Below are 17,538 nucleotides of genomic sequence, written 5' to 3'. Positions count from 1 at the left end.
ATTTATTGAAAAACTTTACAGTACTTGTAAAATTGTACAATTTGTTTAAATGTTTAAATTTAGTTCTTTTATATGATTGACATCTACATGTTTTTTTTCTGGGAACAGAGGTAAAAACAACACAAAACATTTCTGCACTCAGCTCACAACAACAAACCATACAGTCTTCACCTCAACCAAGTAATAAAGTGCCCGGGTTCCCTATCATTGGGGAACTGGGGATCTCGTCTAGAGAGACCAATCTACTTCGTGTGTATACAAACGAGCCAATGAATATTGGCATGCATGATTGCAGCCAGCTGCAGCTGATCACAGCGTGAGCATATAATGCGCAGCAGGTGCATGCATTAGACAAGCTTTCGCTTCGGAGCTGGACCAGTCTACACAAGACGAGTCATCGAAGCTGTTTTTTCTTCAAGAAAACCAACTTGAAGAAAAGGGTTCCTCCTTCCACCGATGCTCCGTCGCCACCGGAGCTTTCAGGGGAGCGGGTTGGACCTTCTTTAGGGGTACCGCCCGTTACCTTTGGGGCTACCCCCGACGAACAGATGTTGGTCGCGGCATCGGAGGGAGAGCCAGACTTCTCTGCGGAGGATGACGGCACACTGTCGTCCGCTGGGCGGTCAGCGGTGCCGGATACCGACCCGGAGATGATGGCTATGCTTGCCGGGGCCGCCGAGAGGGTAGGGCTTGAATGGAATCCTCCATCACATCTCGATCCCTCCCAGTTGGATGATTGGTATCTCGGGGTGGCTTGCGCTGGCTCTCAGCGCCCCACCCCAGTGCCCTTCTTCCCGGAGGTGCATGAAGAGCTCACCCGAACGTGGACGGCACCTTTCACTGCCCGAAACCGCTCAAGTGGGACTTCCTCCCAGACCGGCCTCTTCGGCGACGCAGTGGAGAGCTTCGCCCAGCAGTTCTCCGACGCCAAGAAGCAGACTGAGGCCATCAGTCACATCCCCGGCGTGCAGCTGCTGCCTCCACCCGGCCGCCGGCAGCACCTTAGTCTGCTGGTCGCCGAGGGCGGCCTTCGGCTTCCACCTCCGCTCCACAGCAGCCACGGCAGCAGCCTTCACAGCGGCGCCGTGGAGCCGGTCTCCGAGCAGCCGCCCAGCCCGTCCAGGCCCCCACAAAGACCAGTGGAAAGCGCAAGAGCAAGAGGCCCTGAGACGGGCGACCCAGAGATGGAGGATGCTGCTCTTCGGGAGATGGTGACCGCACCACTCCCTCCCCTGGAGGAGGGCCGGGCGGAGAATCTTTTGTTTGTTTTTTCCCCGCCCAAAATACTTGACAAAAGAGCAAATTTCTCTATCTCTGGTCATCCCTGCGCCTCACCCATCCTCCACCTTTGCCAGCGAGCGACGATGGGCGGTTCGAGAGTGCTGCGAGACGGACTACTCACGCACCATCAGCTCATGCGCAGGTAAGCGTCTCACACACACAACACACAGACGCTCTGATCCCGCTACGGACCGGCAACGAGACGACCGGAAGGGGTCCCTGCGCCCCCTATCGCTGCTCCCCTGCGGGTACGTCAGTGGTCCCCCTGCTGCCGCTTGTACATTTTCTGGGAGCCTGGATAGAGCTTCCAAGCCCATCTTGCTGGCTCCTTCGGATCATCAGACTCGGCTATGCGATTCAGTTCGCCCGGCGCCCTCCCAAATTCAGAGGTGTCCACTTCACCTCAGTCAGGGCCGCAGATGCTTCCATCTTGCGTGCAGAAATCGCAACCTTGCTGGCGAAGGAAGCGATACAGCCGGTCCCTCCAGCCGATATGAGGTCGGGCTTCTACAGCCCGTACTTCATAGTACCCAAGAAAAGCGGCGGGTTACGGCCGATCTTGGATCTGCGCCCTTCACAGGCTACCGTTTAAAATGCTCACACAGAAACACGTTTTCAGATGTGTCCGTCCCCAAGATTGGTTTGCAGCGATTGACCTGAAGGACGCGTACTTTCATGTCTCAATTCTTCCGCGCCACAGACCCTTTCTGCGGTTCGCGTTCGAAGGCAGAGCATATCAGTACACAGTCCTGCCCTTTGGGCTGTCCCTCTCCCCCCGTGTCTTCACAAAAGTCGCTGAGGCGGCCCTTGTTCCTCTCAGAGAACAGGGCATTCGCATTCTCAACTACCTCGACGACTAGCACAGTCTCGGGACCAACTATGCAAACACAGGGACTTGGTGCTCACACACCTCAGCCGGTTGGGTCTTCGGGTCAACTGGGAAAAGAGCAAACTCTCTCCAACGCAGAGGATTTCTTTTCTCGGTATGGAACTGTACTCGGTCAGCCAGACAGCACGCCTCACGCAGGAACGTGCTCAGTCAGTGTTGAACTGCCTGGATACGTTCAAGAGCAGGACAGCGGTCCCACTGAAACAGTTTCAGAGGCTCCTGGGGCATATGGCAGCAGCAGCGGTAGTTACTCCGCTGGGGCTGCTCCATATGAGACCGCTTCAACACTGGCTTCATGGCCGAGTCCTGAGGAGAGCGTGGCTATGCGGTTCTCACGGGGTTCAAATAACTCCGGCTTGCCGCCAAACCTTCATCCCGTGGTCAGACCTCTCATTTCTACGGGCAGGAGTACCCATAGAACAGGTCTCCAGGCATGCTGTGATACACACAGATGCCTCCACCACCGATTGGGGAGCCACGTACAAAGGACAGGCAGTATCACGGGTTTGGACGGGCCCCCAGCTAACTTGGCACATCAACTACCTCGAGTTGCTTGCAGTATGTCTCGCCCTGCTCCGACTCAAGGGGCACCTACGAGGCAACCATGTGCTGGTCCGTGCAGACAACATTGCGACCGTTGCGTACATCACCCGGCAAGGCGGTCTACGCTCTTGTCGCATGTCGCAACTCGCCCATCATCTCCTCCTGTGGAGTCATCTGAGGTTGCTTCGTGCCATTCACATTCCCAGGTTGCTCAACCGTGCGGCCGACAAGCTCTCATGAGCTGCGCTTCCCGGAGAGTGGAGACTCCACCCCCAGTCGGTTCAGCCGATTTGGAAACGCTTCGGCGAGGCTCAAGTAGATCTGTTCGCCTCCCAAGGGGTAGTTGACACTATCACTTTGGCGCGAGCGCAGTCTACTAGACATGCCTACGCCCTAAAATGGAACCTGTTCATTGATTGGTGTTCCTCCCATGGAGAGGACCCCCGAAGATGCCTGATCAGAGTCATGCTTTCCTTTTTGCAGCAAGGGTTGGAGCGTAGGCTGTCCCCCTCAACCCTTAAAGTCTATGTGGCTGCTATCTCTGCTAACCACGACCTCATAGAAGGTAGGTCGGTAGGGAAGCACGACCTGGTCACCAGGTTTCTTAGGTGCGCCAGAAGGTTAAATCCTACTAGGCCCCCCTCTGTGCCCTCTTGGGACCTGTCGCTAGTGCTCACAGCGCTGCAGCAGGCTCCCTTTGAGCCTTTGCAGTCAGTAGAGCTGAAGTTTCTTTCAATGAAAACTCTGCTGCTGCTTGCATTGGCTTCCATCAAGAGGGTTGGAGACCTGCTCGCATTTTCGGACGACAATTCGTGCCTAGAGTTTGGCCCGGCGGATTCCCAGGTAACACTGAGGGCCCCGGCCTGGTTATGTGCCCAAGGTTCCCACTACTCCCTTCAGGGACCAAGTGGTGAGCCTGCAAGCGCTGCCCTCGGAGGAGGTAGACCCAGCCCTAGCTTTGCTCTGTCCCGTCCGAGCACTATGATGCTACGTTGACCGGACACAAAGCTTCAGGACCTCAGACCAGCTCTTTGTGTGTCATGGAGGCAGGCAGAAGGGGAATGCCGTCTCCAAGCAGAGGATGGCCCACTGGATAGTGGATGCCATTACCCTGGCCTAACAGGTTCAGGGTGTGCCCTGCCCCATCAGGCTGAGAGCACACTCAACTAGGAGTGTAGCATCCTCCTGGGCGTTGGCTCGTGGCGCCTCGCTGAATGACATTTGTAGAGCGGCGGGCTGGGCGACCCCCAACACATTCACAAGGTTCTATAGCCTTCGTGTAGACACAGTCTCCTCCTGTGTTCTCACCTCAAATGGGTAGAAGCACAGAGAGGCCTCGGGTCGGCTTGCTATATTGCTCCAGAGTAACCTGAGAGTCGAGTTCCTCCGCTGAGCTTGACAGCCGACGTAGCGGAACGTCAGGCGTCAGGCCCTAACTCGATGAATCCTTCAGAACCGGTAGAGGGCTAGGCTCTACGTAGAGACTTTACCTCATCTCTTACAATTCCACACTACGCCCTAGAGGCTGTGTGTTCCCTGGTAGATCTTCTACCAGTATATGAGGGTTCAATCACCTCCAATCTTCCATATAAACCTGAATTGAGTTATATGTCAAGTCAAGTCAAGATTATTTATACAGCGCTTTTTACAATACAAGTTGTGTCAAAGCAACCTTACAGTATTAAAATAATAAAATAAAGGGTAGGAGTTCTTTCTTGATGATCTGTCTCTGGGGCTCATCTAGTTGACACGGTATCCGCTGACATTCGGCTGTAGGTGTTGATCCACCATCTGGTCAAGGTTTGGACTGGATCCGGGGGACTGCAGTGACCATCTGATCTGGATATGGACTGGATCTGGTGGCTATGGTGACACAATATGTGTATTGCTCCGAACCTCCTATTGGAAGGACGTGAGCTCCACATATTCCCAGTGCTCCAGCTTCACTAAAATGGGTGGTGCTATGTTATACGGTGACTGGCTCTCCTTGATGCGAGCCCCTGGCCAAGCCAGTAACGGGACCCAGGAGGCCCGCTCAGGACACTGGAAGGGGCAGCAGCCACGGTGCTTTGTTAGGGATCCCAATTCGTCGGTCTCGACGAGACGTCGAAGAGACCGACTGATAGGGAACGTCTCGGTTACGTATTGTAACCCTCGTTCCCTGAAGGATGGAACCGAGACGTCTCGTCCCGTCGCCGCGGCTCCTGTACCACCGCTGTACTGCCGGGCCAGTCCCAGCCTCTCAGCGAAACCTTGTCTAATGTATGCACCTGCTGCGCATTATATGCTCACGCTGTGATCAGCTGCAGCTGGCTGCAATCATGCATGCCAATATTCATTGGCTCGTTTGTATACACACAAAGTAGATTGGTCTCTCTAGGTGAGATCCCCAATTCGTCGGTCTCGACGAGACGTCTCCGTTCCCTCCTTCAGGGAACGAGGGTTACAATAGGTAACCGAGACGTTACTTGTTAATTAGTACGTTTTTAATAGGACTTTTTAATAGCTTTTTAATAGTTTTCTTTATATTTCAATTTCTAAAAATTCTTAAACATCATTCTCTTATACTGTATAACTACACCGTGTTTCTCTGTAATACTGGTTTTCAACTAATGGATCACATGTCTGTTCTGAAAACAGTTGTTCGCTCTGTTGAGTCAATCAATGTTCAAAAGCAGAGTTGCATAATGTAATTCTAATGAAGCTAATTAATATGGTTTTATCTCACACCTTCCACAGATGGAGCAAAAACTGATAAAAGTAAGTGTTGCTCTGTTTCTGTTATGCAGTTCCTGATTTAAACTTATGGGTCAGAAAATACTTATCAGTAAAAACATGATATGCTTACATATTGTGTTTCATGGTGTCAATCCATCATTACAGTCCCCACATCCACCACTTCACCAAACAAATCTGCAGACACCTCCTTAGGTAAAGCTGACTTCACCTCAGCAAACTCACACTCCTGCATTATTATTCTTTTATGCACAATCTCTTACACTCTGACCTCCAGCTTCCCATCATGTCATGCTACAAGCACACGTCACTGAGCAAGAGGTCTTCTTTATTTGTTTGTTTGTTTGTTGAGACCCAAGCAAGCCCTTTTAGGCTTTCCTGTGCTGCAATTATAAGCATTTCTTTCTTTTTTCCTTCTTTTTCCTTACTTCTTTCTTTCTTTCTTTCTTTCTAATATTCTAATATTTCCTTCTTTTTAATATACACAGTTTGTCAGTGCATCATCATATTTTAGATCCTTTTTTCTCATATCTAAACTTTGACTACCTTACTAACTATTAATAAACAGCAAGTTAGTTGTTTACTGAGATTAAAACTCATAGTTAATGGTTGGTTAATAGTAAGAATTGGTCTGTAAACTTAAATGTAAACTGAAAGATTATATTTTATGTTTTTGATTTCATATCTGTGAAAAAAAGTTAAGATAACCATTTTAATTGATTAAAAACTCATCACATAGGGAGCACTTCTATTCAACAAGAAACTCAAACAAGCACATCAATCTCACCCACACCCACCACTATACAACAACAAAACACCAACCCTACAGGTAAACGTGTATTTTATGCCATATTTCATGTTTTTTTTTTTTTCATATCTGTGAAAAAAGTGTAAGATAACCATTTGATTTGATTAAAAACTCATCACATAGGGAGCACTTATATTCAACAAGAAACTCAAAAAAGCACATCAATCTCACCCACACCCACCACTATACAACAACAAAACACCAGCCCTACAGGTAAACGTGTATTTTATGCCATATTTCATGTTTTTTTTTTTTTCATATCTGTGAAAAAAGTGTAAGATAACCATTTGATTGATTAAAAACTCATCACATAGGGAGCACTTCGACTCAGAAAGAAACTCAAAAAAGAACATCAATCTCACTCACACCCACCACTATACAACAACAAAACACCAGCCCTACAGGTAAAAGTGTATTTTACACCATATTTCATTTTTTTTTATTTCGTATCTGTGAAAAAGGTAAAAGATAACCATTGATTTGATTAAAAACTCATCACATAGGGAGCACTTCTATTCAGCAAGAAACTCAAAAAAGCACATCAATCTCACCCACACCCACCCTTATACAACAACAAAACACCAGCCCTACAGGTAAAAGTGTATTTTACAACATATTTCATGTTGTTGTTTTTTCTCGTATCTGTGAAAAAGTAAAAGATAATCATTTGATTTGATTAAAAACTCAACACATAGGGAGCTCTTCGACTCAGAAAGAAACTCAAAAAAGCACATACATCTCACCCACACCCACCACTATACAACAAAACACCAGCCCTACAGGTAAAAGTGTATTTTACAACATATTTCATGTTTTTTTTTTTTCTTGTATCTGTGAAAAAGTAAAAGATAATCATTTGATTTGATTAAAAACTCATCACATAGGGAGCTCTTCAACTCAGAAAGAAACTCAAAAAAGAACATCAATCTCACTCACACCCACCACTATACAACAAGAAAACACCAGCCCTACAGGTAAAAGTGTATTTTACGCCATATTTATTTATTTTTTTCCGTATCTGTGAAAAAAGTAAAAGATAACGATTTGATTTGATTAAAAACTCATCACATAGGGAGCACTTCGACTCAGAAAGAAACTCAAAAAAGCACAACAATCTCACCCACACCCACCACTATACAACAAAACACCAGCCCTACAGGTAAAAGTGTATTTTACAACATATTTCATGTTTTTTTCATATCTGTGAAAAAGTGTAAGATAACCATTTGATTTGATTAAAAACTCATCACATAGGGAGCACTTCGACTCAGAAAGAAATTCAAAAAAGCACATTAATCTCACGCACACCCACCACTATACAACAAAACACCAGCCCTACAGGTAAAAGTTTATTTTACACCATATTTCATGTTTTTGATTTGGTATCTGTGAAAAAGTAAAAGATAACCATTGATTTGATTAAAAACTCATCACATAGGGAGCTCTTCGACTCAGAAAGAAACTCAAAAAAGCACAACAATCTCACCCACACCCACCACTATAAAACAACAAAACACCAGCCCTACAGGTAAAAGTGTATTTTACAACATATTTCATGTTTTTTTTCATATCTGTGAAAAAAGTGTAAGATAACCATTTGATTTGATTAAAAACTCATCACATAGGGAGCACTTCGACTCAGAAAGAAATTCAAAAAAGCACATTAATCTCACCCACACTCACCACTATACAACAACAAAACACCAGCCCTACAGGTAAAAGTGTATTTTACACCATATTTCATGTTTTTGATTTGGTATCTGTGAAAAAGTAAAAGATAACTATTGATTTGATTAAAAACTCATCACATAGGGAGCTCTTCGACTCAGAAAGAAACTCAAAAAAGCACAACAATCTCACCCACACCCACCACTATAAAACAACAAAACACCAGCCCTACAGGTAAAAGTGTATTTTACAACATATTTCATGTTTTTTTTCATATCTGTGAAAAAAGTGTAAGATAACCATTTGATTTGATTAAAAACTCATCACATAGGGAGCACTTCGACTCAGAAAGAAATTCAAAAAAGCACATTAATCTCACCCACACTCACCACTATACAACAACAAAACACCAGCCCTACAGGTAAAAGTGTATTTTACACCATATTTCATGTTTTTGATTTGGTATCTGTGAAAAAGTAAAAGATAACTATTGATTTGATTAAAAACTCATCACATAGGGAGCTCTTCGACTCAGAAAGAAACTCAAAAAAGCACATCAATCTCACCCACACCCACCACTATACAACAACAAAACACCAGCCCTACAGGTAAAAGTGTATTTTACAACATATTTCATGTTTTTTTTTTTCTCGTATCTGTGAAAAAGTAAAAGATAATCATTTGATTTGATTAAAAACTCATCACATAGGGAGCACTTCGACTCAGAAAGAAACTCATAAAAGTACATCAATCTCACCCACACCCACCACTATACAACAACAAAACACCAGCCCTACAGGTAAAAGTGTATTTTACAACATATTTCATGTTTTTTTTTTCTCGTATCTGTGAAAAAGTAAAAGATAATCATTTGATTTGATTAAAAACTCATCACATAGGGAGCTCTTCGACTCAGAAAGAAACTCATAAAAGCACATCAATCTCACCCACACCCACCACTATACAACAAAACACCAGCCCTACAGGTAAAAGTGTATTTTACAACATATTTCATGTTTTTTTTTTCTCGTATCTGTGAAAAAGTAAAAGATAATCATTTGATTTGATTAAAAACTCATCACATAGGGAGCACTTCTACTCAGAAAGAAACTCAAAAAAGCACATCAATCTCACTCACACCCACCACTATACAACAACAAAACACCAGCCCTACAGGTAAAAGTGTATTTTACAACATATTTCATGTTTTTTTTTTTTTCTCGTATCTGTGAAAAAGTAAAAGATAATCATTTGATTTGATTAAAAACTCATCACATAGGTGTCACGACCACACACAAAGGGAGAAGGTGAGTATCTTTCAAGGTATTTATTAACAAACGTGCACAGTACAACACACGTGCAATCGGGTGAAATAAGGTCTCTGTGGTCAAATCTTCAAACAAACACAACAGGTGAGTTCAAGTTCATAAGGATCATAGCGTTAGCAATAGTCACTTCCCTTTAACACGATTAACGTGTATCACAGGAGAACATCAGAGCAATCCACGAGGAGCACAGGAGAACATCGGAAGAATCCACGAGGAGCACAGGAGAGACAACAGGAGGGAGAGAAGATCCACAGAGAAGCATCCATGCAACTTCGATACCAGCCGATGAGTGAGTGGCAGAGGTAGGTATATAAAGGGTGTGGTGATTGCTGGTGCAGGTGACGGTGATTAGTATTCTGGTGATGGTTCACGGGTGTGCTGTGGTGGTGATTGGCTGGTTGGTGGAGGATCGTGGTGATTGGGGCTGAGGGAACGTGCAGAGGGTGTGACATCACCCCCTCCTCCACGGGTGACTCCTGGCACCCAAGAACGGCGACGGGGACGACCACGACCTCTGGGAGCTGGGCGTTCGGGATGTTGGCGGTGGAATTCCTCGAGGAGAGTCGGGTCCAGGATGTCGTCACGGGGTATCCACGATCTCTCCTCGGGTCCGAACCCCTCCCAGTCCACTAGGTACTGGAGCTGGCCGTTCCGCCGCCGGGAGTCTAGGATTTCTTGGACTTGGTAGATGTTATCTCCAAGGATCTCTGGCGGGTCGGGAGGAGGAGGTGACTCCGACTCTGTGGAGGAAGGGAACAGGGGTTCAGTGTGGCGCTTGAGTAGGGAAACGTGAAACGAGGGGGCGATTCTGTAATGTGGAGGTAGGTTTAGACGGTAGGTGACAGGGTTGATCTGTGAGTGCACGGTGAAGGGCCCTATGTAGCGGGGACTCAGCTTCCTACTGGGCAGCCGGAGGCGTATGTCTCGAGTGGACAACCATACCTGGTCCCCGGGGAGGTAAACTGGGTTGGGTAACCTACGGCGGTTGGCATGTTCCGTATGCCTCCGTACTGCCCGCTGGAGATGGACGTGCGCTGAGTCCCACACCCTCTCGCTCTCTCGGAACCAGTGATCTACCGCGGGCACCTCGGAGGACTCTCCAGTCCATGGAAACAGAGCTGGTTGATAACCTAGAATGCATTGGAATGGGGTTAGACCAGTAGAGGTTTGACGGAGGGAATTTTGCGCATACTCAGCCCACGGTAGATACTGGCTCCAGGTGTTTTGATGTTGGGAACAGTACGTCCGAAGGTAGCGGGAGATTTCCTGTATTTTCCGTTCGGTCTGCCCGTTCGTTTGAGGGTGATATCCGGATGACAGGCTGACTGTGGTACCCAGAAGTTGGAAGAAGGCCCGCCAGACCCTGGAAATGAATTGGGGTCCCCGATCGGACACGATGTCTTCTGGGAGTCCGAAGTTCCGGAATACATTGTGGAATAGTGCCTCTGCGGTTTCTAGTGCTGTGGGGAGACCTTTGAGAGGTATTAATTTGCAAGCTTTCGAGAATCGATCGACTACCACTAAAATTGTGGTGTAACCCTGAGAGGGGGGCAGGTCTGTGGCGAAGTCAATGCCCAAGTGTGTCCAGGGTCGGCGGGGAATAGGTAACGGTTGTAATTTACCTTCGGGTAAGCGGCGTGGGGTTGTGTTGACGGCGCAGACCGAACATCCTTGGACGTACCGTTCCACTTCCCTGCTCATGTTGGGCCACCAATATTTCTGCTGGAGGAGCGAGAGGGTTCGCCTGCTGCCAGGATGTCCTGAGCCGGGGGACGTGTGCGTACTATCCAGCAGAAGGGGTCTGAGACGGCTTGGGACATAGACACGACCCGGGGGAAGCTCCGGTGGTGCAGGTTCCTCGAAGGTGGCGGCCCGTATATCTTCATCCAGCTGCCATAGTATGGGTGCGAGAAAGACAGATGGGGGTAGAATTGGATCAGGATCGTCAGAGGTAGGTTCAGGTGAGTGCATACGTGATAGGGCGTCTGCTTTGGTGTTTTTGTGGCCGGGTTGGTAAGTAATGTGGAAATTGAATCGGGCAAAGAATAATGACCAGCGAGCTTGGCGGGCATTTAGTCTCTTGGCGTTCTGAATGTACTGGAGGTTCTTGTGGTCGGTTATTACGGTGAAGGGGAACTGGGCTCCTTCCAACCAGTGCCGCCACTCTTCGAGGGCGAGCTTTATGGCCAGCAGTTCGCGGTCTCCAATTCCATAATTCTGCTCAGCTGGGGTGAGTTTTTTGGAATAGTACGCACACGGATGGAGGGATCGGGGTTCATCAGACCACTGGGACAGCACGGCTCCTACGCCCACGTCCGCCGCATCTACCTCCACCACGAAGGGCCTTGAAGGGTCGGGGTGCTTGAGGATGGGAGCGGTGGTGAACATTAGCTTTAGACGGTCGAAGGCTTGCTGAGCCTCTGGAGTCCACTGTAGTACCCGGCGACCTCCCTTTAAGAGGGAAGTGAGTGGAGCCGATAGGAGGCTATAGTTCTTTATAAAGCGTCGGTAGAAGTTAGCGAAGCCTAAGAAACGCTGAAGCTCCTTCACCGTCCTGGGCTCCGCCCACTTGGCCACTGCGTCCACCTTGCCGGCTTCCATGTGAACTCCCTCCGCAGTGATCACGTATCCGAGAAAGGAGATGGTGGGCTGATGGAATTCACATTTTTCTAATTTTAGATAGAGTTGGTACTCACGGAGGCGTTGGAGAACCTGACGGACGTGGTCTTGATGTTCTTTTAGGTTACGTGAGTAAATGAGGATATCGTCAATGTAGATGATTACGAATCGATGGAGGTAGTCGCGGAAGATTTCGTTCATGAAATTCTGAAATACGGAAGGACTGTTAGCCAGGCCATAGGGCATCACCTGATATTCATAGTGACCGGTGGGGGTGATGAAGGCGGTCTTCCACTCATCTCCTTCTCGGATACGGATCAGGTTGTATGCACTGCGGAGGTCGAGTTTGGTGAAGACACGGGCTTCCCGTAGTTCCTCCAAGGCAGCTGGCACTAGAGGAAGTGGATAGGCGAATTTCACCGTGGCGTCGTTGAGCACCCGGTAGTCAATGCAAGGTCTGAGCCCACCATCCTTCTTGGGGACGAAGAAGAAACTGGATGCTGCTGGGGACGTGGAAGGTCTGATGAACCCCTGTTGGAGAGCCTCCTGGATGTAATTCTCCATGGCTTCCTGCTCAGGACGTGAGAGGGGGTAGATCTTCCCGTGGGGTAGTTTGGCGCCTGGCAGCAGGTCGATACTACAGTCCCAGGGCCGGTGCGGTGGTAGTTGTGTGGCCCGTTCCTTGCTGAAGACATCGGTGAAAGACTGATAGACGGGGGGAATGGCGGTGGCGGATTGAGTGGCAGGGCTCTCTATGGTGGTGGCGTGCAGAGGGATAGGACGGTATGGAGACTCTGTATCTAACGAGGAAGGATGGTAGCCGTGGTCCTCACACGTTGCGCCCCACTCCAGGACCTCTCCTGTGCTCCAATCTATGCGGGGTTGGTGCTTAATGAGCCATGGTCTGCCCAGGATGACATCCACGTTGGCTCGCGGGAGTACTAGGAGGGTCAGATGTTCCCGGTGGTTGTGTTGGGAGACGAGGGTCACTTTTCTGGTCCGGCGAGATATCTTACCATCGCCCAATGGTGAGTTTTGGATTGTGGTAATTTGGTAGGTGACCTCATTTTGAACGGTGGGAATTCGATGTTTAGCAATGAAGTGTGATGAAACAAAATTGCCAGCCGCTCCGGAATCCACGAGCACATAGATGGGGAGAGTGCGAGAGTTTACTATTAGTTCAGCGGTAATATGGGGTAAGAGAGACATGGCCGGAGTAATAGATACGGTACTCACCATTGGACGAGGCGGGCGGACTGGACAGGCACTGATGAAGTGAGAGGCTTCTCCACAATATAGGCATAGACGATTATTAATTCGTCGTTTCCTCTCCGCGGGATCCAGGCGATAGGAGTCAGTAATCATAGGCTCTTCCGCATCTCGTTGGGGTGACGATGTTCGGAGTGGAGGGAAGCTGGGTACAGACTTTGTAGAAGGACACGCTGAGAGATGTTGAGAAATGCCTACTGCCTTCTTAATAAAGGTTTCCAGCGGTACGTCGTCATCGTAAATGACCATATGCTTGCGGATCTGGGGTTTAAGCCCCTTACGGTAGGCTGCTAGGAGAGCGACTTGGTTCCAACCACTGGTGGCCGCTAGAGAGCGGAAGCGCAGGGTGTAATCATGAATATTGGACGTACCTTGATTCAGAGTAATCAGTTCGTCGTGCACGGAAAGGGGAGTGAGAGCAGCTCCAAACACGTCCTTGAAGTGGGCAACGAAAGCATTATAGGAGATTAATGCATCGCTCCGTGAATTCCAGAGTGCATCCGCCCATTGAAGTGCCTGCCCAGTGAGGAGGGAAATCATAAAATATATTTTAGAACTTTCGTTTGGAAACTGGTGTGCGTTGGCTTCGATATAGAGGGAACATTGCAGGAGGAAACCATTGCAACCACCCGGGTCTCCGGAATAGTTCATGGGGCGAGAGAGGGGCGTGTTGGAAATCGTCGTTGGAGCAGCCGGTAGAGATTGACGAAGGACGTTTACCATATCCGAAAAGGAGTCGGGGGTATCTTCTGTGATAGCGGCGCTCGCCTCCATGAGTGACGTGGTGTGTTATTACTTTTGGGCTGGTATCCTGTCACGACCACACACAAAGGGAGAAGGTGAGTATCTTTCAAGGTATTTATTAACAAACGTGCACAGTACAACACACGTGCAATCGGGTGAAATAAGGTCTCTGTGGTCAAATCTTCAAACAAACACAACAGGTGAGTTCAAGTTCATAAGGATCATAGCGTTAGCAATAGTCACTTCCCTTTAACACGATTAACGTGTATCACAGGAGAACATCAGAGCAATCCACGAGGAGCACAGGAGAACATCGGAAGAATCCACGAGGAGCACAGGAGAGACAACAGGAGGGAGAGAAGATCCACAGAGAAGCATCCATGCAACTTCGATACCAGCCGATGAGTGAGTGGCAGAGGTAGGTATATAAAGGGTGTGGTGATTGCTGGTGCAGGTGACGGTGATTAGTATTCTGGTGATGGTTCACGGGTGTGCTGTGGTGGTGATTGGCTGGTTGGTGGAGGATCGTGGTGATTGGGGCTGAGGGAACGTGCAGAGGGTGTGACAATAGGGAGCTCTTCGACTCAGAAAGAAACTCATAAAAGCACATCAATCTCACCCACACCCACCACTATACAACAAAACACCAGCCCTACAGGTAAAAGTGTATTTTACAACATATTTCATGTTTTTTTTTTTCTCGTATCTGTGAGAAAGTAAAAGATAATCATTTGATTTGATTAAAAACTCATCACATAGGGAGCTCTGCGACTCAGAAAGAAACTCATAAAAGCACACCAATCTCACCCACACCCACCACTATACAACAAAACACCAGCCCTACAGGTAAAAGTGTATTTTACGCCATATTTATTTATTTTTTTCCGTATCTGTGAAAAAAGTAAAAGATAACGATTTGATTTGATTAAAAACTCATCACATAGGGAGCACTTCGACTCAGAAAGAAACTCAAAAAAGCACAACAATCTCACCCACACCCACCACTATACAACAACAAAACACCAGCCCTACAGGTAAAAGTGTATTTTACAACATATTTCATGTTTTTTTCATATCTGTGAAAAAGTGTAAGATAACCATTTGATTTGATTAAAAACTCATCACATAGGGAGCACTTCGACTCAGAAAGAAATTCAAAAAAGCACATTAATCTCACGCACACCCACCACTATAAAACAAAACACCAGCCCTACAGGTAAAAGTTTATTTTACACCATATTTCATGTTTTTGATTTGGTATCTGTGAAAAAGTAAAAGATAACTATTGATTTGATTAAAAACTCATCACATAGGGAGCTCTTCGACTCAGAAAGAAACTCAAAAAAGCACATCAATCTCACCCACACCCACCACTATACAACAACAAAACACCAGCCCTACAGGTAAAAGTGTATTTTACAACATATTTCATGTTTTTTTTTTCTCGTATCTGTGAAAAAGTAAAAGATAATCATTTGATTTGATTAAAAACTCATCACATAGGGAGCACTTCGACTCAGAAAGAAACTCAAAAAAGCACATCAATCTCACTCACACCCACCACTATACAACAACAAAACACCAGCCCTACAGGTAAAAGTGTATTTTACAACATATTTCATGTTTTTTTTTTTCTCGTATCTGTGAAAAAGTAAAAGATAATCATTTGATTTGATTAAAAACTCATCACATAGGGAGCTCTTCGACTCAGAAAGAAACTCATAAAAGCACATCAATCTCACTCACACCCACCACTATACAACAACAAAACACCAGCCCTACAGGTAAAAGTGTATTTTACGCCATATTTTTTTTTTCGTATCTCTGAAAAAATAAAAGATAACCATTGATTTGATTAAAAACTCATCACATAGGGAGCTCTTCGACTCAGAAAGAAACTCAAAAAAGCACATTAATCTCACCCACTCCCAACACTATACAACAACAAAACACCAGCCCTACAGGTAAAAGTGTATTTTACGCCATATTTATTTATTTTTTTCCGTATCTGTGAAAAAAGTAAAAGATAACGATTTGATTTGATTAAAAACTCATCACATAGGGAGCACTTCGACTCAGAAAGAAACTCAAAAAAGCACATCAATCTCACCCACACCCACCACTATACAACAACAAAACACCAGCCCTACAGGTAAAAGTCTATTTTACGCCATATATTTTTTTTTTTCCGTATCTGTGAAAAAGTAAAAGATAACCATTGATTTGATTAAAAACTCATCACATAGGGAGCACTTCTACTCAGAAAGAAACTCAAAAAAGCACATCAATCTCACCCACACCCACCACTATACAACAACAAAACACCAGCCCTACAGGTAAAAGTGTATTTTACGCCATATTTTTTTTTTCGTATCTCTGAAAAAATAAAAGATAACCATTGATTTGATTAAAAACTCATCACATAGGGAGCTCTTCGACTCAGAAAGAAACTCAAAAAAGCACATTAATCTCACCCACTCCCAACACTATACAACAACAAAACACCAGCCCTACAGGTAAAAGTCTATTTTACAACATATTTCATGTTTTTTTTTTTTTCGTATATGTGAAAAAGTAAACGATTATCATTTGATTTGATTAAAAACTCATCACATAGGGAGCACTTCTACTCAGAAAGAAACTCAAAAAAGCACATCAATCTCACTCACACCCACATCTATACAACAACAAAACACCAGCCCTACAGGTAAAAGTGTATTTTACATATTATTTCATGTTTTTGATTTCGTATCTGTGAAAAAGTAAAAGATAACCATTGATTTGATTAAAAACTCATCACATAGGGAGCACTTCTACTCAGCAAAAAACTCAAACAAGCACATCAATCTCACCCACACCCACCACTATAAAACATCAAAACACCAGCCCTACAGGTAAAAGTGTACTTTACACCATATTGCATTTTTTTCATATTTGTGAAAAAAGTATGAGATAGCCATTTAATTTGATTAAAAACTTATCACATAGGGAGCACTTCTATTTAGCAAGTACATCAATCCCACCCAAACCCACTACTATACAACAACAAAACACCAGCCCCACAGGCAAAAGTGTTTCCCTTTCTGTCGTTCACTATGTAGTGTGTTGTATGACCGTTCTTGGAAGCCCAGTCACCTCTGAGAATATCAGAAAAGGCCAATGAATTGCAAATGAAATTGGCGCGTGAAATTTCCAAGCGAAGCTGCGCCAACGTGGGTAGTTAAGGCAGATGCGTACTGCCAGATCATACTCAAACTTTATTCTTCGGAGTGTCTGGGTGTTGTGGTCGCAGCTCTCGTACATCTCGTAAGAAGCATTCGAGAGCAACCTCAGTTGCTTCCCATCCCGGTCCTCCTTCCCCTGGGACTGAGGCCGTGGCGGCGAGCAATGAGGGCGATTTAGGGACTTCAATGGAAGATAATCTGCTGGGTATGCCCTCGTGGACCTCCCATTCCCCAGAACGTTCGGTCTCTCCGGTGGAATTTCCGGGTGGGTTTGACGACCCACTTCAGGGCAGGTTTGATTTCGGGAGTACATGGACATCCACATTAGTAGCCCAGGAGTGCCACCTGTGGCTGAACCTTGCAGAGATGAAGGACGCAGAGAAGGTTCGCTTTCTCGACGCCCCAGTTTCGTAAGGCGGCCTCTTCAGT

General features: G+C 46.3%; 1 protein-coding gene across 5 annotated transcripts in view; it reads left to right on the top strand.

Moving 5' to 3' along the window:
* Window positions 1-17,538, top strand: part of ptprc (protein tyrosine phosphatase receptor type C) — a 59,325-nt gene that overhangs the window by 16,742 nt on the left and 25,045 nt on the right. For all 5 annotated transcript variants that reach the window (XM_073843900.1, XM_073843899.1, XM_073843898.1 and 2 more), the window contains one exon: window positions 5,453-5,473. In XM_073843900.1, coding sequence (XP_073700001.1) covers window positions 5,453-5,473 — 21 coding nt within the window. The remainder of the gene's footprint in view (window positions 1-5,452; window positions 5,474-17,538) is intronic.

The sequence above is a fragment of the Garra rufa genome, chromosome 7 (assembly GCF_049309525.1).
Source record: "Garra rufa chromosome 7, GarRuf1.0, whole genome shotgun sequence".
Lineage (NCBI taxonomy): Eukaryota > Metazoa > Chordata > Actinopteri > Cypriniformes > Cyprinidae > Garra > Garra rufa.
The sequence above is the reverse complement of the archived record's forward strand: the minus strand, read 5'-3'. Positions and strand labels throughout refer to the sequence as shown.